Source organism: Nesoenas mayeri (assembly GCF_963082525.1).
Source record: "Nesoenas mayeri genome assembly, chromosome: 26".
Classification (NCBI taxonomy): Eukaryota; Metazoa; Chordata; class Aves; order Columbiformes; family Columbidae; genus Nesoenas; species Nesoenas mayeri.
Genome location: NC_137552.1, coordinates 1,263,051 through 1,284,784, shown reverse-complemented (window position 1 = coordinate 1,284,784; position 21,734 = coordinate 1,263,051). Strand labels below are relative to the sequence as shown.

Here is a 21,734-nt window from a genome sequence, read left to right as displayed (position 1 = left end):
GAGGTCCTTGCTCACCCTTAAGTGAGGTGTTTACTGCTATGAATTAACAGTGTTTGCTTAATGTGGTGTTTGTAGAGTCTGGAGTCATGCTGGTGTAAGAGAAGAAAACTTTTGGATGTGGCAACAGTGAAACATGCCTTGAGTTGGCCCGTCCTTGTTTGGCAGTTGCTTGAAAACCAGGTGCTTTTAGCACTGTACTACACCTTGACCTGAGCCCGTTGAGCCACAATTCAGTGCTGTCAGATGACCATGGTAAAGACAGGGACCCAAATCGCTTCTGAGAGTGCCATGTTTGAGCCAGGCATTCAGCCTACATCTGAGAAGATAGCATTTGAGGCAAAGACCAAAACCACGTGTCAGGACACTATGGTTGAGATAGGGACCCAAACAGCACCTGCATTGATCGCCCCAGTAGTGTAAAAGTCACAGTGGACAAGGAGATGAAGGCGTCCTTATCATTGATTCCTAAGGGAGTGACAAGGAGGAAGAGTCTTATGGGGAAGCTGGATCTTCAGCAAAGAAATGGGAGGATGGAGTGAGAGATATCACTGAAGAAACAGAGAATACCTGGTCCCTGACCCCCAGAGATGTTTTAGATGTGTAAAGGTTACAGGCACCAGCCAGGTGAGTAGCAACACTGTTGTGGGAAGAGCAGAGCCAACAGTCAGGAACTGGAAGTTTAAGGAAGGCCAAGAGCTGAGACCCCTCACCATAGGCCATGTGAATCAGCTATTCCAAAATGCACCAGTGGAATATTTTAAAAGGTTGGCAAAAACTTATTGCCCGGATTTGGATGCACCAACTGTACAGAGAGATTCTTCCCATCTCTTAAACTGTGAAGAAATTCTCTTTCCGTCCTTGTCCCCAGAGTCTAGTACCGCAGGTATGAGGGGCATCCCAGGGAGCCAGTCCTCTCCCACCACAGTCAGTGGGGAATGGACCCCAAGACCATGCTGTGTGGCCCTCTCTGGTTCTTCCTGCATGACCAGGAGGGGGACTGAGGAAGTGGGGATGTGAGTCCACCTTTAAGGTGGAAGCCTGAGTATGAAAACTGAGGGAGAAGACAGCTGCTTCTTAGCATGCTCATGGGGCTTATGCAAGAGTGCTGCTAGTTTACTTGCAGTCTAGCTACTACCTGATACATGATAAGAAAGGAGAAAAAGGTTTAGAGAAGGGCTAAAAAAGAATACTGATTCTTCTGAAGGAAGGATTTGCCGTAAAAAGAAACAAAGTTAATGGACCTGCACAGGGGATATTTTTCTTGGGAATATTCTGTTGGTGCAAAAGTAATTGCATTTCTGGACCATGAATTTTAAAGCATTATAACCAGGCTCATACGCATTGCTATTTTTCAAAATAGGAATCATTGCACTCAACACATTTTTGCCAATGAGAAATGTTTGGTTATTCCTGTAGCATTAAAATCTGTGCTTTGGGATTCAATGAACACTTGAAATGCATTTTCTGCATCCTGCTGGTGTTTTCAAGATGTTTGAAGAAATGGTAATTGTTTGGTAAGTGGTCAGGTGAATACGGTGGATGAGGCAAAACTACGTAGGCAAATTTGCTCAACTTCTGAAGCGCTGGTTGTGTCACATGTGATTGGGCATTGTTGTGGAGAAGAATTAGGCCCTTTCTATTGACCAATACTGGTTGCAGGCATTGCAGTTTTTGGTGCATCTCATTGATTTGCTGAGTACACTTCTCAGATCTAATAGTTTCACCAAGATTTGGAAAGCTGGAGTGGATCAGACCAGCAGCAGATGACTGAACGGTGACCATGGCCTTTTTTTGGTGCCAGTTGGACTTTGGGAAGTGCTTTGTAGGTACTTGCCACTTTGGAGATCCAGGCACTAAACTGCTTCTCACCAGTTGTCATATAAAATCCACATTTTATTGCACATCTCAATCCAATTGAGAAACGGTTCATTGTTGCATAGAATAAGAGAAGGTGACACTTCAAAATGACAATTTTTTAAATTTTTGGTCAGCTCATGAGGCACCCACTTATTTGCTTTAAATGTTGAATGACCATAGAATGGTTGATGTTGAGTTCTTTGGCAGCTTCTCAGGTAGTTGTAAGAGGATCAGATTTGACAATTGCTCTCAGTTGGTTGTTGTCAACTTTCAATGGTGGCCACTATGCTCCTCATCTTCAAAGCTCTTATGTCCTTTGCAAAACTTCTTGAACCACTGCTGTACTGTACGTTTCTTATCAGTTCCTGGTCCAAATGTGTGGCTGATGTTGGAAATTTTCTCCGCTTCTTTATGACCCATTTTCAATCTGAAAAAGAAAATCACCTGAGTTTGTTTTTTGCTGAATATAATTTCCATAGTCTAAAATAAACAGCAAGTAATAATTCAGTAGCAAAAAAAAAAAAAAGGTGAGAAGAATGCATTAAAATTATATATAACATAACCACATTTAAGAGTGCATTCCAATATCAAATGGCAAATTTCAACAATGCAAAAACCCACAATTATTTTTTCAGCAACCTCATGAAATGGCAGAGTGGATGCTGTCACATGTCCATGTATGTGATCAATGTGTCTCCATCACCTGGTAGCCAGACAAGGTCAAGCCATGATAAGAATGGTTGTTTACTGCCTCTTCTGTGGACACAGCAGCACTAGGAGTGAAGAATGCATTGCCCTGGGAAAGTCAGGAGTGAGTGCAGCACTTGAGGAGCTTCAGCATTCACATAAGGAGGGGAGGGTAGGTGTCAAGGTTTGATTGCAGGGTGACAGTAAACCATGGCAGATGTTTTGTTAACCCACTCTCCCCGTCCCTTTTCCCCCTTTAGCGTCCCCCCCTCCCTTTCCCACTAAGTACAGGTGACTGGAAAGCAAAGAAGGAGCCAAGAGAGGGAGAGTTGGAAACAAACTAATAATGTTTTACTAATGCTACTAATAAAACAAAGAAAATAATACAAAATATACAAAACCAATGTTGAAAATCCTGGCAACTGCTCTGGCAGATGTAGGACTGGCACCCGGAAGTCCTGGACTGGACTCTGCTGCCAACTGGAACTGGATTCAGTCTATCACTGGGCCTCAGTTCGCAGGGACAACTTGCAAGGTCCTCTCCTAATGTCGGCCATAGGGAAAAGGGATGAGATCCTCATGATCTTCCACTTTTATATGAAGTATCATGTGAATGGGATGGAATACCTGGACAGTTTTTGGTCACCTGTTCAAGTTCACTGCTTTCCCCTCTTGCGGGATGTGCATCCTTATCAGAAACCTTGCATTCCAATGCTATGTCTACCAAAACATGTATCTAGCTTTCAGAAAAGTGCAGTGAGTATGAAGACTTCAGCTGAAAGGAAAATTCACTAAAAGAGAAACTTGTTTTTAACAAAACCAGGACAGTGAGACACAGTGCAGTGGGACCCCTTTGGGTGCTATCACTTGCAGACTTGGAGGGCATCTGTGACTCCTTCAGAACCTCTGGCCATCAGACCCAGCTTTGATGAGTCTCCGCCCAGACATTCTTCTCTTGGCCTTGGTGTACAAGCTACAGCAGGGGCAAGTGGCCACTGCTGATGGTGATTGGGAAGCCTGGGGCTGTGGGAGGCTCTGGGAGGGCAGCAGCCCCACCAGTTCCTGGAAGAGTTTTTGGGGAGCAGGAGGCAGGGAGAGGCATGGGCAGGAACAGAGGCAGCAGGTGTGGGCTGAAGTGTCTCAAAGCGCTGTCCAAGAGCTCTCCAAAGCATCACAGTGAGCAGCAGCAAAGGCTGCAGAAAGGCTTTCAGCTGAACTCTTGTAGGACACAGATAGCATGAAGATACGTGTCTACCCAGAGCCCTGATTGAATGCTGACTTGGTAGCAGCCAGCCATTCTACGCAGTGGATGAGGGAAAGGCTGTGGAAAATGTTTAGCTGGACTTTATTAAAGCCTTTGACACTGTTTCCCACAGCATTCTTCTGGAGAAAGTGGCTGGTCATGGCTTGGATGGGTCTACTCTTTGGTGATTAGTGAGCTGGCTGGTTGGCCAGGGAAAACAAGTTGTGCTGAATAGAATCAAATCTAGTTGGCGGCCGGTCATGACTGGTGTTCCCCAGGGATAAGTATTAGGGCCAGTTCTGTTTAATCTTTTTATCAATGATCTAGATGAGGAGATCGAGTACACCCTCAGTAACTTTGCAGATGACACCAAATTGTGTGGGAATGTTTGACTGCTGGAGGGTAGGAAGGCCATACAGAGGAATCTGGTCCAGCTGGATCATTGGGCTGAGGCCACTTGTATGAGGTTCAACAAGGCCAAGTGCTGAGTCCTGTGCTTATGTCAGAACAACCAAAATGAACACTAGTCTTGGGGAAGAGTGATTGGAAAGACATCCAGTAGAAAAGGATGACAAGTATTAGTTGACAGCTGCTGAACAGCTGTGTTCCCAGGTGGCCAAAAATGCCAAGAGCATTCTGGCGTGTATCAGCACTGGTGCAGCCAGCAGAACCAGGGCAGTGACTGTCCCCCTGTGCTGGGCAAAGCTGAGGTCATACTTCTCATCCTCTGTTCATTTTTAGGCTCCTCATGACAAGAAAGCCCTTGAGATGCAGGAGTGAGTTCAGGGAACGGAACAGAGCTGGCAATGGGCTGGAGCACAAGTGTGATGGGAGTGGCTGAGAGACCTGGGGGCTTCAGCCTGTAGAAGAGGAGGCTGAGGGGAGACCACCTCACTCTCTGCAACTGCCTGAAAACAGACTGTAGCATGGAGGGTGTTGGTCTGTTCTCCCAAGTAGGAAGTAATAGCATAAGAGGAAATGGCCTCAAGGTGCTCCAGGGGAGCTTTAGATTGGATATAAGGAAAAATTTTGAATGGAAAGGGATGGGGAGTATTGGAACAGACTGCATTGGGATGGGTGATTTAGGGAGGAACAGAGCTGGCTCTGTCTGGACATGAGTCACCTTGCCCAGCTGTGTCTTACAGCAGTTGAGCAGCTCCTTTCCTCATCTACAAGCCTCTCTGCAGCCTTTGCTGCTGCTCACCATGCGGCTTTGGTGACATTCTGAACAGTCCTTGGAGACACTCAGCCTGCACCCGCTGCCTCTTCTCCTGCCAGTGCCTCTCCCTGCTCCCTCCCTCCAGAAACATTCCCAGGAAGCTCTGGGCACAGAACAGGAAGGAGCAAGATGAGGATGACATGCACTCCGTGTTGGTCTGTGTGGTGTATGGAACCTGATCAGCACTAAGCATCCGCTAATTGGTCTCTCAGTCCACTGTCCCAATGGGATGGGAGGTGATAAGGAAAAGCAAGAGAGAAAAATACCCTTGGGTCAAGATCAGGGATCTCTAAGAGGAGAAGGAAAAAATGGGAAAAACCCCCAGAAATAACAAGTGATGCAAACACAGTCCCCCAGCACCTTGGGGCAGATGATCGATGCTTAACTATGCTTTGAAAAACACCTACTTTGAAAAGACTGCCCAAAAAAGCCATTGCCCAACCATCCACGACAAGCCCTTCCCACAATCACCATGAGGACCATTTCTCTCCATGGGCATCTTGGGATAGTGTCTGCAGGGAAAAGGATGACACAGAGGCTTGGGCTGGGATACAGCAGAACTTTAATGAGTCAAAGATGGAAACGATGTTGTTATGAGTGGAGATCCTAGTTCAAGGAGCGCCAGTGGAGATGAGATTCTGAGACCCATGCCTCTGGCAAACATCAAGGCAGGTGTCCAGATGCCTGCCTTATAGGGGGAGCAGGGCCAGCAGGACCTCCCTAGACAGGCTTTGTGGGGCTCACAGCCCAGGGGACCACAAATGAGGGAGAGGGGACACTGAAAGATGAGAAAGGCAGCATGGGCTGTGCTTTCTGAGAGAACAGGCTGGCCTTGTCCTTTTGCAAGGGGTGTTGGGGTTGCTCAGCCCCTCTGAAACCAACAACCTGATGCTACGTCCCCAGTCTGGTCTCATCTTGTGTGTCCCTTGAGGACTTCTCCAGGGCCATCAGCAGCAGCTTTAGCAGGGGAAACACCTCCTTGTGCCGCAGATGCCGCTGCCCAAGCCAGAGAGGCCAAAGCCCCCGGAGTTGATGGGCACTCCCTGAGAGCTGAGGATGCTGCCAACGGCAGCGGAGGTGGAGGATCCCACGGCGGTGTTCTGCGGGAAGGAGCTGAGGATGGGGCCGGGCAGGGTCACCACCACGGGGGAGGGCTCAATGACAACTCTGGAATCCTGGCACTGCTGGACACAGGGCTCATTGCAGCTGTTGGCCAGCGGGGTTGGGCCGCAGGGCTGGCAGGGCAGGCACGGGTTGTAGCAGGACATGTCTTGTGGCTGGATCTGCACCTGGGAGAGAGGACAGGGAAAGCAGAGCAGGGGAGATGGGTGAGGAGCAGCTTGTCACCCCACCACAAGGGAGACAAGGCAAGAGCTGGAGACAAGAGCTGCAGACTGTGTAGGGGGCACAAACACTTCTCCTTCCCCTCTGGCAAGCCCTGCCATGAGTGACCAAGCCCAGGAGTATCTCTTCCAAGCTCATCGCTCAGGAGACACCTCAAGCATGAGCCACAACCCAGTCATGTCACATCTTCTGCACCATTCGCTCTCACATGACAAACAGCTCCAAGACCATGCAGGAATGCAATGAGAAACCATAAAGGAGGAGAAGAAGGAGGTGAAGTTAGGGCTTCATACTCACCTTAATCCAAAGCAGAAGGAGGCGAGAGGAGTGGATGAGAGAGTGAAGAGAAGGACCTGCTTTTATACTGCTTTTGCACCGCCCCAGGCCCACAGTCATTGCATGTAGGCTGTAATTTTCCAACACACTCACCCCCAAAGCAAAACATTCTACGTAATGTCAAAGTTGTATTTTGATGTCCCTTAATGCTGCCATTTCTTTTCCTCATTTCTGACATGCCTACTCTGCCATGCAGGCTTCTTTCTTTTGTTGGGATGAGACACCAAAGCATATACCATCAGAATTGTGTCATTTTGGACATATGAGCCACAAATTCTAGTGAGACTGACATCCCTACCCTCAGAGCATTGAAGTATGATTTTTTGCACCTCTCTTTGTAGGAATAGGCCCAGCTCTTCCCTATTGTGCTCATACCCACAGAGCACCTGCAGGCTCCTCTTTTTAAAGATGTGCCATGTGTATCTTTCTCCTCTTTCTCTCAGCTTACTTCAGTGTTCACTTGCCATGGTTTCCTTGGGCAGCCGGGCTGTGCCAGTGGTTTCAGCTCTCCTCCTCTTGATGACCTTTATGGTGAGGAGAACGTTTGCCAGGCTGCGAATGAAGGGTTTGGTCAGAAAAAATGTAGATCACCTGGTGTCGAACTGTGCACAGCACATGCAGATCAGGATGAAGTTCTTCCAGGTAGTTTGGCAGAAAAAGCAAGGCTTGGGTAAAGGCCACCCCAGTGTTAACAGGGCAGCTTCCCTGAGAACAGGGCTTACAGGAAAGGTTGAGATGCTCCAAAGTTTCTTGACTTTGGTCTTTCCTGACAGGATTTGCTGTCAAGAACTGGAGTTCCTGATGTTCCTTGGAACATCTGGAACAGGGAAGACTTGCAATAAAGAATCATCAAGTGTGGGAAAATTGAAACTGGACTTTAAAAATTGGACTGACATAGTGTTACTACAAGGCCACTCTTAATAACGTATGACAGTCCTGGTCATCAGGGAGTGCATGTGAAGAGTGGAAGAAAGCCCATGAGTGTCCCCAGGAAGAGCAGAAAGGAGTAGCTGGGATGACAGGCCAGTGAGCCTCACTTCATACCCTGCAAAGCTGATGGAGCAAATCATCCAGGAAGCCCGTTCCCAAGACTAAAGAATGAGATGATGATTGTGAGTGGTCAGGAAAGGTTTATGGAGGGGAAAACAGACCAGAGCAACCTCATGGCCTTCTTTGAGGACATGCCTGGCTCCAGTGGGTGAGGGAAATGCAGCAAACATTGTGAATCTCATCTAATTAAGGCTTTTGGCACTGTCTGCTGTTAGAGTATACTGGGATGCAGTGAGGAAGTCTAAGCTCCACTTGGAATTAAATCTGGCTAGACATGTCAAGGAAGTCAAGAGCGGCTTCTTCAAGTACATCAGCAGCAAAAGGAAGGCTAGGGAAAATACAGGTTCACTGCTGAATGAGGTCATTTCTCTGGTGACAGAGGACACAGAGAAGATACAGTTACTGAATGCCTTCTTTGCTTCCATCTCTACTGCTAAGACTGGCCCTCAGGAACCCCAGACCCTAGAGGTAACAGAAAAAATCTGGAGAAAGGAACTTTCCCTTGGTTGCGGAGAATCAGGTTAGAGATCTTTTAAGCAAACTAGACATGCACAAATCCATGGGCCCTGATGGGAGGCACCCATGAGTGCTGAGAAAGTTGGCACATGTGATTGCAAAACTACTCTCCATCATCTTGGAAAGGTCATGGAGAACAGGAGGGGTGCCTGAGGACTGGAATAAAGCCAATGTCATGCCAGTCTTCAAAAAAGTAAAGAAGGATGACCCAGGAAACTACAGTCAAGTAAACCTCACCTCCATCCCTGGAAATGTGGTGGAACAACTCATTCTGGACATCATCTCCAAGCATGTGGAGGACAAGAAGGTTATCAGGAATAGTCAGCATGGGTTCACCAAGGGGAGCAACCTGATAGCCTTCTATGATGGTATGAGTGCCTGGGTAGATGAGGGGTGAGCAGTGGATATTGTCTACCTTGACTTCAGCAAGGATTTGACACCATCTCACACAACATCTTCATAGACAAGCTCAGGAAGTGTGCGCTGGGTGAATGCACAGTGAGATGGGTCATGAACTGACTGGATGGCAGAGCTCAGACAGTTGTGATCAACAGCACAGGCTCTGGTTGGAGACCTGTAGTTAGTAGTGTTCCCCAGCAGTCAGTATTAGGTCCGGTCCTGTTCATCAATGACCTGGAAGAAGAGAATGAGTGCACCCCTCGCAAGTTTGCTGATGATAGCAAACTGGATGGAAGGGTTGATACACCAGAAGGCTGTGCTGCCATTCAGCAAGACCTGGAAAGGTAAGAGGACATGGCCGAGAAGAATCTGATGAAAATCAACAAAGGCAAGTGTAGGGTCCTGCACCTGGGGAGGAATAATCCCAGGCACCAGTACAGGTCAGGTGTGGACCTTATGGAAAGAATTATTGTGAGAAATACCTGAGAGTTCTGGTCAACAACAGGTTGGCTGTGAACCAGCTATGTGTCCTTGTGGCCAAGAAGGCAAATGGTACCTGGGATGCATGAGGAGGAGTGTGAGCAGCACGTCGAGGGAGGTTGTCATCCCCCTCTACTCTGCCTTGGTGAGGCCACATTGGGAGTTACTGGGTCCAGTTCTGGACTCCTCAGTTTAAAAAGGACAAGGAATTACTGGAGGGAGTGCAGTGGCAGGCTACGAAGATGATGAAGGTGAAAGAGCATTTTTCTTATGAGGAAAGACTGAGACATCTGGATCTTGATTGGCTGGATCCTTGGCCTAAGACCAATTGTATGAGGTTTAACAAGGCCAAGTGCCAGGTCCTGCACTTGGGTGACAATAGCCCCAGGCAACATCACATGCTCTGGAAAGAGTGGTTGGAAAGCTTCCTGGCAGAGAGGGATCTGGGGGTGTTGATCGACAGATAGATGAGTATGAGCCAAAAAGACCACCACCAACCTGGTTTGCATCAGGAATAGTGTGGCCAGCAGGACTAGAAAAGTAATTGTACCACTGTCCTCAGCACTGGTGAGGCCCTACCATGTATATCGTGTTCAGTTTTGGGCTCCTCATCATAAGAAAGACCTTGAGGTACTAGAGAGAGTGCGGAGGAGGTTATGATGCTGGTGAGGGGCCTGAAGCACAAGTCTTCTGAGCAGTTGAGGGAACTGGGGCTGTTTAGCCTGGAGAAAAGGAGGCTGAGGGGAGACCTTATTGCTGTCTACAGCTACCTGACAGGAGGGTGTAGCATGAAGGGTGTTGGGTTGTTCTACCAAGTAGAAAGATATAAGACAAGAGGAAATGGCCTGAAATTGTGTCAGAGGAGGTTTGGACTGGATATTAAGAAAAAAATCTTAATGAAAAGGGTTGTCAGGCATTGTAAGTGTCTGGCCAGGGCAGTGGTGGTCACCATTCCTGGAGATGTTTTAAAGGTGTATAGACAAGATTCTTAGTGACAAGGTTTAGTTCTAGAGTTAGGTTAAGGTTGGACTCGATGATCATGAGTATTTCTTCCAACTGAGATGGTTCTATGACTCCGTGTTCAGCCTTCAGAAGATAAGGCTGAGAGGGGATCTGGGAGCCCGCAAACCTCCTCTGGGTAGACGTGCCTTTGGGGCTTGATCATCCTTGAGGAGAGATTCGATCATGGATGGGAACAGAAATACAGGCATTTTCTTCCTGGTCAAAGACACCAGGAGGTTGTAGGGGCCTCTCCTGAGTATTCCATGGGGTAAAAGAAAGGATTGCACAACATATCTACCCACCAGCTGGGACTCGTCCCTGGGACTCATGTTAAATATCTTTTGCTGGGCTCACGCATGACTTCTTTCCTGTGCCTCAAAGGTGTCCTCAGCTTGGAGCACAACGCAGTACCATTGGAGAGGCATGAAGCTTCCCTCATCTCCCCAGTGAGTGAGGGCTGTCAGGACCCTGCAGTGCAACGTGCCAGGGGATGCTCAGGGAGGAGTTGGGCTCAGAAGGGCCCTGTCTGTAAAAACAGCTCTGAGACAATTTCAAAGAGGCGATGCACTTCCCTGCCCTGCAGACATGGAGGCACCTGAAATGCATCCCATGAGGCCAAGGGAGTGCCTTCAGTATGCAACCTTGCTGGGATAGTCTCTGTCAAGGTATGATGAGTCACACTCTAATTTTGGATTGGCCATGTGTCAGGCTTCTGACGTGAGGCCAAGCCAGGAGTGTGTGTTGTCTGCAGGCCCGTGTTTCACGCAGGGACAAATTCCCCTGTGGCCAGAGCTCTGAGCACTGACCTCTACCTGACTACCGATCTCCAGGCAAGACCATTGTGTGTGTCCTGCAGGTCAGGGTCCAAAACACAGGGCCAAACTGCATGATGGTGTGAGGACAGTGGGAGGAATAAGGTGCAGTCCTGCTCACACTCCTCATGTAGTGAGGAGGGACTTGACTCCACGGGGCTTGTTGAGGAATCAGGGGGTTTTTGGATGACAAAGTTCTTCCTTACCACAACATTGGCTGCAGACTCTCAGAGACTGCCACAAGAGGGATGACTTGGCCAAAAGCCCAGCAAATGTATCAAATGAGAGAAACTTTTCTTAGTCAAAGACATTTTAGACCAGCACTGCAACCCATGTGCATGTAGAGGCAATGACCAGTGACTGCTGGAGTGAAGCAGGGAGGCAGTCATGGAGGAGAGGTGTGGCATGTCCTCAAACAATGAAGCCTTTGTACACTAGGGAGAGGACTGCATTGGTGGAAAGACATGTACCTTCATTCCCTTGGAGTTGAAAGCAACCTCCCCAAATGTCCCCAGAGCCATATTCTCTGTCTGCACTGACCCCTCCAGCACTCCGGGACACATCTTCTGCCTGTGCTGACATGATCTTGCTCAGAAAAAGCCTTGGGCCTGTCACTGGGAAACTTCAAAAGACCCTCCATGGCATAATGGTCATGTCAGAGTTGAGGAAATGAAAGTGATGATGGAAACCAAAGAGCAACCTGTGCAATTATGTAGGGTGTTTTGCTTTGGAGGTGAGTCTACAGGAAAATTACTGCCTGCGTGCAGTGACTGTGAGCCTGGGGCTGTGCAGGAGCAGTATAAAAGTGGGTCCTTCTCCTCACTCACTCACTCACTCACTCATCCACTACTGTTGTCTCCATCTCCTTGGGATCAAGGTGAGTTTGGAGTCATTTCTTGTCTTCACCCTTCTCCTCATCTTCCTCCTTATTTTCCTGCTCCTTGTCTTCTTCTTCCTCTGCATTTTCTTGACACTTACATGCCCCATTGTCTTCTGCTGGGTCTTGGAGCTGCTTGACTTGTTGGAGGTAAGGGAACAGAAAGTGTGGCATAGAGAGAGGCTGGGGCTTTGCTGAGATATGTCCTGAGCTATGAGCTAGATAGGAACCTCCCTCAGCTTGGTGGCACTTGGCAGAGCTCCTTTTTGTGGAGGGTTAGAGTCTCTCTTATGGTGGGGTGACAGGCTGTTCTTCAGCCACCCATGGAACTTTATTTTCCTCTGACTTCTCTCTCCCAGGTGCAGATCCAGCCACAAGACATGTCCTGCTACAACCCGTGTCTGCCCTGCCAGCCCTGCGGCCCAACCCCGCTGGCCAACAGCTGCAATGAGCCCTGTGTCCAGCAGTGCCAGGACTCCCATGTTTACATCCAGCCCTCCCCTGTGGTGGTGACCCTGCCCGGCCCCATCCTCAGCTCCTTCCCACAGAACACCACTGTGGGATCCTCTACCTCCGCTGCTGTTGGCAGCATCCTCAGCTCTCAGGGAGTGCCCATCAACTCCGGGGGCTTTGGTCTCTCTGGCTTGGGTAGCGGCATCTGTGGCACCAGGAGGTGTTTCCCCTGCTAAATCTCCTCCCTGCACTTGCATCCACCTTATTTTTTTTTTTTTTTCTTTTGACTCATTAAAGTTCTTCTGCATCCTAGACTGCATGTTCGTATCATCCTTTCCCATGCACATGATCTTCCAAGATGCCTAGAGATACACGTGTGTCTCAAAGGTGGCTTTTGAAAGGGGGTTGTCTGGGATGATTTTGCAGTAACTATCAACACAGCCTTGCATTGAGTCTGCTTACTCTTGCACAATTGAGACACATGGTGTGAATTTTGGGGTTATCCTATGTAGAGACCAGAGTTGGACCTCATGATCCTTGTGGTCTCTACCAACTCAGGACACTCGTTAATTCTAGGATTCTGTGGTAATTTCTATGTTTGTCTGCCTAGAGAATCACCAAACAGACTCCAGTGGGTACCATCTGCTTCGTTGTGTATGCCTTTTCTTTTTCCTTGGTAAATCAACTGTGATGCAAGTAGTCAGGAGGGAATGTGGTATTGACAAGACACAGGCAGTGGCTTGCCAGGAGCAGACAGGAGAACCCACTGTAACCATAACATTCTTAAAGAAACTGACACAGTACAGCTGGTTGCCTTGGTTGTGATACCAGTGTAGTGCAGAACCACAGAAAGACTTGGACATGGACAGATCTTTAAACATCCTCTAGTCCAAGCTGTAGCAGTTGCACATCCCCCTGTGAGGTCTTGCTTTCAGTAGAGTAGTTGATGGATCCTTAGTGCCTTTTATGCCCCACTGTGCTTGCCCTTGTCCATCCACCTTGGTCAGTGCCAAGGTGCCGACAGTTACACCCCTCCTCGATGCCTACTCTGGGCATGGTGACTCCTCACATTCACCTCCATCCAGGTGGTGGAGCAGAAGAATTGCGACCCTCAGGCAACAGACAGGGTCCTCAGGCAAGGAGGTTCCCAGGTGTCGAGAAACAGAGAAGCTTCTGGACCATGCTCATAATGACCACAGCCAGACCCAGCCAGGCTATAAATCACTGGACACACCCTTTGAGATGGTCTTCTTTGGGCTAGCGGGTATGCAGTCAGAGACTCTATTCCTTAGACTGGCCATGCAAGGAACATTCCTTGGGGATTGAGACACCTTCCCAAACTGGTAAGCAATCTGGGTACTCTTGAGAGTCCTCACTTTCTAACAGAGTGGGGAGATGCTCTTTTTGACTCATCACGCTAGATTTTTAGGATCTGATATCCTTGAGTTTGTCTGTGCTGTGTAGCAATTAATTTCTAGATGGTATCCAAACCTGTATTTCATGGTGTTGTCGGAGTGCTGAATAAACCTCATTTGTAGCTGTTTATTTGCAAACAGTTCTATCTACATTAATGTGGGTTTGGAGCTTATTTCCGGTCTAAACTGATTTTTGGGGTTCCTCTATGACTCAGCCCTCCTGCTGTGGGTAGGGATGTCTGTCAGTACATCAAGTTATTCAAAGTTCCTTCAAAAAACCTAAGCTCCCAGTCTGCTTAGCACTCATCAGGTCGCATCTACAGAACTGCTCTCATGCAAGAAGGTTCTTGACCAAGTGGTACAAGCTGGGAAACTAGGATGGTGTAAGGGCTGGAGCAATCCTTTGAAAAAGAGAGGCTGAGGGCACAAGGCTCACTGAACATGGAATAAAGAATGCTTTCATGGCAGGTATATAATCATTCTAGAGAAGCAATGGTCATTGAACTCTGTCATAGAATTCTGTCAAACCCCAGATGGGCAGCGAAGTTTGGAAATCAGAGGGTCATCCCAAGTAAGGCTAAGCACACTCAAAGCAAGCCTGTGTTAACAGCCACTGCAAAAATATCCTCAACAATCCCTTCTTAGAACAACACCTAAGGACCAGGGCTGACCCTGAGCATCTTGTGAGAGCATCTTCAGGGGAAAGGAAGACACACAGGCATGAGCTGGGATGCAGCAGAACTTTAATGGGGCAAAAGAGGAAAACTAGGTTGATTCAAGTGGAGACCCCAGTGCAAGGAGCACCAGGGGTAGACAGGAGGCTGTGACCCATGGCTGTGGTGGAGACCCTGCCAGATATTTATCTGCCTGCCCCACTGAGGGAGCAGGGCCAGCAGGTCCTCCCTAGGCTGGCTTAGTGGGGCTCACAGCCCAGGGGAGCACAGTAGAACAAGGACGCAAGAGGAACAGGGGACACTGGAAGTGGGGGAAGGTGGCATTAGCTGTGCTTTCTGAGAGCCCAGGCTGGTCCTGTCCTTTTGGAAGGAGTGCTGGGATTGCTCAGACTCTCTGAAAACAACAACCTAATGCTCCATCCCCAGTCCAGGCCCACCTTGTGTTTCTCTGGTTTCCTTCCACAGGACCATCAGCAGCAGCTTTAGCAGGGGAAACACCTCCTCGTGCCGCAGATGCCGCTGCCCAAGCCAGAGAGGCCAAAGCCCCCGGAGTTGATGGGCACTCCCTGAGAGCTGAGGATGCTGCCAACAGCAGCGGAGGTGGAGGATCCCACGGCGGTGTTCTGCGGGAAGGAGCTGAGGATGGGGCCGGGCAGGGTCACCACCACGGGGGAGGGCTGGATGTAAACATGGGAGTCCTGGCACTGCTGGACACAGGGCTCATTGCAGCTGTTGGCCAGCGGGGTCGGGCCACAGGGCTGGCAGGGCAGGCACTGGTTGTAGCAGGACATGTCTTGTGGCTGGAGCTGCACCTGGGAGGGAGAGAGGGTAGAGGAAAGCAGGTTATAAGGGGTGGTTGAACAGTAGCTTGTCACTCCAGATGATGAAAATGCTTCCTCTCATCCCCAAGGACTCCTACAAACAGTAACCAAGTCCAGGGTGATCACTTCCTTGTCCATAGCTCAGCAGACAACTCAGTGAAGCCTCGACTTCTCTCCATGGTATACCTCTTACTTGTCCCATGACAAGCAGCCCCATGACCCAGCATAAGAAAAATGGGCAAGTTTGTGCTGAGAAATTCTGGAGAGGATCAAAGTGCAGGAGGAAGAAAAGGAAGAGGAGAACGAGCTTCATACTCACCTTGTTCCCAAGGAGGTGGAGGTGAGAGGAGTGGATGAGAGAGTGAGGAGAAGGAGCCACTTTTATACTGCTCCTGCACTGCCCCAGGCACCCAGTCACTGCACGTGGGCAGTAATTTTCCAGTAGACTCACCCTCAAAGCAAAACATCCTACCCAATTGCACTGGTTGCATTTGAGTTTCCTGATACCCCCTCATTTTATTTCCTCATTTCTGACATTCCTGGTCTGCCGTACAAGCTCCTTTCATGTGCCTGGATGAGACAGCCAGAGATATCTGCGGCTAGATCGCGTCTGTGCCTGGTGAAGATGTGCCCTCACGGGCTGAGGGGTCCCGTGGAGCCAAGGTGTGTTGGGTTGGAGCAGTTCAATTGTTTGCAATTCCCATTGCAGGAAGAGGTTTCTGTTGTCTGCCTCTTTATGCCCTTTGCTCTGGGGCCAACATTTGTCAGGCTCTGAGTATGCAGGGTGGGGATAGGAAGGGCAAAGCCCACCTGATATTGAACCAGGCAAATCATGTGGAGGGCAAGAAGTAGGTCTTCTTCCAGGTAGGTCAGCAGCAAAAGAGAGGCTTGTGCAAAGGCTGAATGGAGCAGCTCTACTGGGGACAGGAGTTATAGGACAGGCAGAGATTCTCCAAGGGCTCTTGGCCTTGGTCTTGACTGGTAGGATTTGCTGTCTAAAGATCAGGCTCCTGAGAGCCCTTGGAAAGTCTGGAGCAAGAATAAGTTCCCCACAGTAGTGGAGAATCAGGTGTGGGAACATTTAAACAGATTGGACTGACATAAGTGTACCAGGGTGAGCTTGTTTGACTGAAAGTGAGTTAATTTTCTTCACGCAGTTAGGAACCTTTCTTTTCTGTAGATATTATTTATAGCACATAGCCTTGAAGGCTCTGTTTTGTCTGAATAAATCCTTCTGTTTTCAGCAAAGTGCAGAACAAGCCTTATCTTGCAGATGTATGTAATGTCTTTGTGTTAGCCTTGAAGGCATCATTTTCTCCTCAGTCAATTCCATTCCACCAAGCAAAGTGTGAACTAGACCTTATCTCACAAATGTTCAGTGCAGTGTGTAGCTGCTTTTGCTAAGTAAGAGCAGAGCTTTATAGTACGCAGATTACTATATAACATGAAGCAGACAGTATATTCAAAATCACACAACTTTACAACTCTAGGTGATTCATTCTAATCAGAACGCACTTACTTACGCTAAGTGATTGCTATGAAACTTGAACTGGGCTCATCCAGTGATCTTTGAGCAGTAGAAGATCATCACCATTCAGCCACACTTGTTGAGCAGAGAGAGCTCACGGTACCTTACCCAGGCTGTCATATTTATAGAATAAAATTGCTGGCTCCCAGTCACATCACACACAGTAGGAAATGTATGGACAAGACTCCTTGCAGTCACAGCTTACGGGTGTTCAGTGTGATTTTGGCTTCTTTGTAGGTTTCCTAACAGGAGTTCTTGGCCTGGCTGCAGCTCAGGCCTTTCCCTCCTTTGCAGTCTGGATGAAACTGTTGCTGGTTTGGCTGGGGGAGTGTGTGGGGTTGTGGAATGCATCCACCACACTCCATCTTTGGGTAGAAGCAGCTCCCCAGTATGAAAAATTGCCACACTGGCACAAATCCATCAAAGGACCATGGAACCCATGAAACAAATGGAGACCCTGAGGCAGGAGGGGCTGCACAACCTAGGGCTGTTCAACCTGAAAAGCAGAAGTCCCTGGGACAGACTTCCTAGCAACAGGTAAAAAAGCTCATGAGAGGGAGTCAAGAATATATAGCCAGGCACTCCTGATCCTATCCACTGAAGGAACTAGAGCTGACAGGCACCTATTGCAATACAGGAAATTGCACAGAAACATCAGAAAAGACTTTGTTAGTGTGGTCAATCACCGTCTGGGATTATCACAGATGGGCTGTGTCTTCTGCATTATTGTAGGTATTCAGAGCTTGACAAGACGTGGCCCCGAGCATCCTCTAAAGGCTGACTGTGTTTTCAGCAGGGTCACCTTGACTAGAAGATCTCCTGAAGTCCCTTCCAACCTCAAGGATCCTCTGTTTCTGTCATGGTGAACGGACAGGTGATGCACAGCTGCTTCTAAGAGAGAAGAACTCGTTGGGAACATGAGAATCAAAGGCAGCCACAGCTATCACACTGAAGAAATTCAGTGTTCAAGACCTGATGACAGGGAGGAAAGTGAGCAGCAGAGTACAGTCCCTGCCTTCAGGTTCACTGCCTAGTGAGGCAGATGGTAGGTAGAATGCCATGAGAGCAGCTGTGAAGTGCAAATGAGCGCAGAAAAACCAGCAGCACCTTTGGCATTTCCTGGTCCAAGAGCAGGAAAGATCCAGGCAATACTCAGGAAAGCAAGCAGAAACATTAGGGGTAGAAGGGAATGGACAGACAACCCTCACCTTTCTGACCAAAAAGGATAGGTTGTGATGAGGTGGTCTCCTGAATTCTCAGCAGAGGGAAGAAAGGTTTTCAGAAAACATCTCCCTTCTGGCTGGGACTCATCCCTTGGTCCCATGCAGTGCGTCTTCTCCTGGGCATTGGGGCTTAAGCACCCATCCTTTCCCATAGCCCCAAAGCCTCCTCATGCTGGAGAAAAACCCAGCACCATCAAGAACACGAGGAAACTCCCTTAATAAACCCAGTATATAAGAACTCTCGGGATCCTGCAGTGCCATGTCCCGGAGAATGTCCAGGGAGGGGATGTACTCAGAAGGGCCCGGGGTACAAAACCAGGTCTAGGACCACATCAGAGGCAATGCACTTCCCTGCCCTGCAGACATGGAGGCAGCTGGGACGCATCCCAGGAGGCCACGGGAGTGTCTTCAGCAGGCAAGCTACCAGAGATAGACTCTCCCTACCCATGGTGAGTCACACTCTTTGGACTGGCCATGCGTCAGGCTTTTGTTGTGAGGACAAACCACAAATGTGTGCTGTCTGCAGGTCTGTGTTCCAGGCAGGGCTGAATTCCCCTGTGGCCAGGGCAGCTCCATCCCAACTCCAGGAAAATGGTCTCCGAGCACTGGATTCTACCTGAGTACTCAGCTGCAGGCGGCACCAACAGCCATCGCCCTCAGCGTGACCTACTTGCCAGCACTGCCAGAGCTCAAGGGACTCACACCACAGTCATTTTTGTTTTGGAAAGGATTCTCCTGCTGGCTAGTGTTCAAAGCGTATGGCCAAAGTGCGTGGTGGTGTGAGGGGACTGGAAGGAACATGGTGTTGTCCAGAGCAGCAACGCACCCCTGATGTAGTGCAGAGGTACCCAACTCCACAGGGTTTGTTGAGAAATCACAGGGATTGTGAGGGCAATGTTCTCTTTCCCCAAACCTACCGATGACATTGGTTGAGAATCCCCAGAGACTGCATGAGAGGGGACAACTTTCTCAAACAAACTAACACAGGCAGGAGAGGAATGCATTGGTGGGAGAACATGTGCACCTTCATGTAAAGGGAGTGGGAAACAACCTCATCAGATTTCCCCAGGCCCTCTGCCTGCACAGATGACTCCAGCACTCAGGGGCACATATTCTGCCTTGTCTGATGTGTTCCTATCTGGGAAATCCTTGGTCCTTTCATGTCAATACTTCAAAGGTGCCTCTGAGGCCTAATGGTCAGGTCAGAAATGAGGAAACGGAATGGCAGCATTGATGAAACAAAACTTAACCTGTGCCATTAGGTAAGATGTTTTACTTTGGAGGTGAGTCTGTTGGAAAATTACTGCCCACATGCAGTGACTGTGGGCCTGAGGCAGTGCAGTAGCAGTATAAAAGCAGGTCCTTATCCTCACTTTCTCATTCACTTCTCCTGCCTGCTTCTCCTCAGGAACGAGGTGAGTCTGAAGCCTCCTCTCCTCTCCTCTCCTCTCCTCTCCTCTCCTCTCCTCTCCTCTCCTCTCCTCTCCTCTCCTCTCCTCTCCTCTCCTCTCCTCTCCTCTCCTCTCCTCTCCTCTCCTCTCCTCTCCTCTCTCTTTTCTTCTCCTCTCCCCTCCTCCTTAGTTTTCTCAACCTCTTCCTGCTCCTTTCTCAGGCAGTGGGACACAGGGCTGTTTATCATGGCAGAGGGAAGGGTTCAGGTGGTGTTGCATGGAGAGAGCCTGGTGCTTTACTGAAGTAAGTGAGAGGGTAGGCAGGGTTATCCCTGAGCTCAGTCACTTTTGATGGGGAACGTTTAACCCGAAGTGAAGGAGAAACACAGGGACCTTTCCACACAGCCTCCAGTCCTAACCTCCATCTTTCCTTGGCTAGGCTTGGCTCTTTTGTGGTGAGGTGACAGACTGCTTCTCTACAATCCCTCATCTTCTGCTTACCCCTGCCTTCTCTCCCTCCCAGGTGCAGCTCGAGCCACAAGACATGTCCTGCTACAACCAGTGCCTGCCCTGCCAGCCCTGCGGCCCAACCCCGCTGGCCAACAGCTGCAATGAGCCCTGTGTCCAGCAGTGCCAGGACTCCCATGTTTACATCCAGCCGTCCCCCGTGGTGGTGACCCTGCCCGGCCCCATCCTCAGCTCCTTCCCGCAGAACACCGCCGTGGGATCCTCCACCTCCGCTGCCGTTGGCAGCATCCTCAGCTCTCAGGGAGTGCCCATCAACTCCGGGGGCTTTGGCCTCTCTGGCTTGGGCAGCGGCATCTGTGGCACGAGGAGGCGTTTCCCCTGCTAAAGCTGCTACTGATGGCCTTGGGGAAGGCGCCCATGAGCCACAAGAAAAGACCAGGCTGGGGATGGAGCATTGGGTTGTTGTTTTCAGAGGAGCTGCGCAACCCCAGCACCCTTTGCAAAAAACGGGGCCAGCCTGGGCTCTCAGAAAGCACAGCTAATGCCACCTTCCCCCACTTCCAGTGTCCCCTGTTCCTCTTGTGTCCCTGTTCTCTTGTGCTCCCCTGAGCTGTGAGGACCTTCTGGCCCTGTTCCCTCTGTGGGGTAAGGAGATGGACACCTGGCTATATCTGCACCACAGCCACAGGGTGCAGACTGCAGTCTGTCCCTGGTGCTCTCTGTACTGGGGCCTCTATTCAGAGCCACCTTGTTTTCTTTTTGACTTAATAAAGTTCTTTTGCATCCCAGCACATACTTCTTTCTCATTCGTTCCCCTGGAGATGCTCTCCCAAGATGCCCAAGGAGACACGTTGCTCCGGGCTAATTCTGGGATGGGGCTGTTAACAGGAGAACCAGTACTAACCATAACCTTGAGATACAGAGTTGTGAGCTGAGGAAAAGACCAGATGGAAAATAAAAGCTTGAGAAATGCAAGGGAAAATCCTGCCACAGGATCTTTGGGAAAACTTGTGCCAAGACATGTTGTCCACAGATCTTGTGCTTGCCTCCTCGGCCATAAAGCTGAGTTGATCTTCGCTGCTGTCCGTGTAACCAGTAGGTGAAGGCACAAAAAGGCTGTCCTGGACTATAGGATCAGAGCATAATCAAGGTGGAATGGACCTCCAGAGCTCATTGGGCCCAAGCCCTTTTTCCACATTGTCAGCCATGAGTGTTCAAGGAGGTTGACCGGTCAATGTCCCCAGGAAATCTCTTTTACTGCTTGAACCACCTTTTGCTGAAAACTGTTTTCCTCCTCCCAGGTACAAACTTCTCATGTCTGAACGTGAGTCCATTGTCTCTAGCTCTCCAGCCACGAACTGCCACAGTGTTGTGGCTGGACCTGTCTTCTGCAGGACAGCAACATAGCTACTCCAAATCCACTTTCATTCTCACAACAAATATAGTCTTCATGCTCAGAAAGCCCCATGGCCTCAGCTGCTGCTCCCCACACAGGGGCTTCTGCTCCTCACCATCCCACAACATCTGATGAACTGTCTTGGCCATGGTGCTTCTTGCATCACATCTTTCTTACATTGCAGCAGTTTTGTAGGTGCTTTCAAGTGAATGCTGAGCAGAGTGGGATAGTCACTACCCGGTACTGCTATCTGAGGTCCTGCTCACCTTGGCCAGGATGTTGGTGAATGTTCTTGGTGCCCAGGAACAGTGCTAGAGTTGCACTTGTTTTGCTGGTGTCACTGCAAAAGCACCTTTCCCTGGCCCTGCTGTTGGGCTGCTGGAAGATTTGGCACAGAACGGGGAGCAGTAAGATGAGTATGATATGCACTGCCGGTTGATCTGTGTGGTGTGCGGAACCTGAGCACAAAGCACTTACCCATTGTTCTCTCGATCCACTGTCACAGTGGTATGGAGAGATTTGGAACAGCAAAAGAGCAAAATA

The 21,734-nt window shown here is 49.3% G+C and overlaps 1 protein-coding gene across 1 annotated transcript; it reads right to left on the bottom strand.

Moving 5' to 3' along the window:
* Positions 1 to 5,965: 5,965 nt before the first annotated feature.
* On the bottom strand, positions 5,966 to 21,340 carry LOC308049839 (feather keratin 1-like; the record flags this gene model as incomplete). Its single annotated transcript, XM_080359709.1, has 3 exons — positions 5,966 to 6,295; positions 15,505 to 15,602; positions 21,307 to 21,340. 3 exons carry the CDS (start codon positions 21,338 to 21,340, stop codon positions 5,966 to 5,968), a joined length of 462 nt encoding a protein of 153 aa, XP_080215835.1.
* Positions 21,341 to 21,734: the final 394 nt, after the last annotated feature.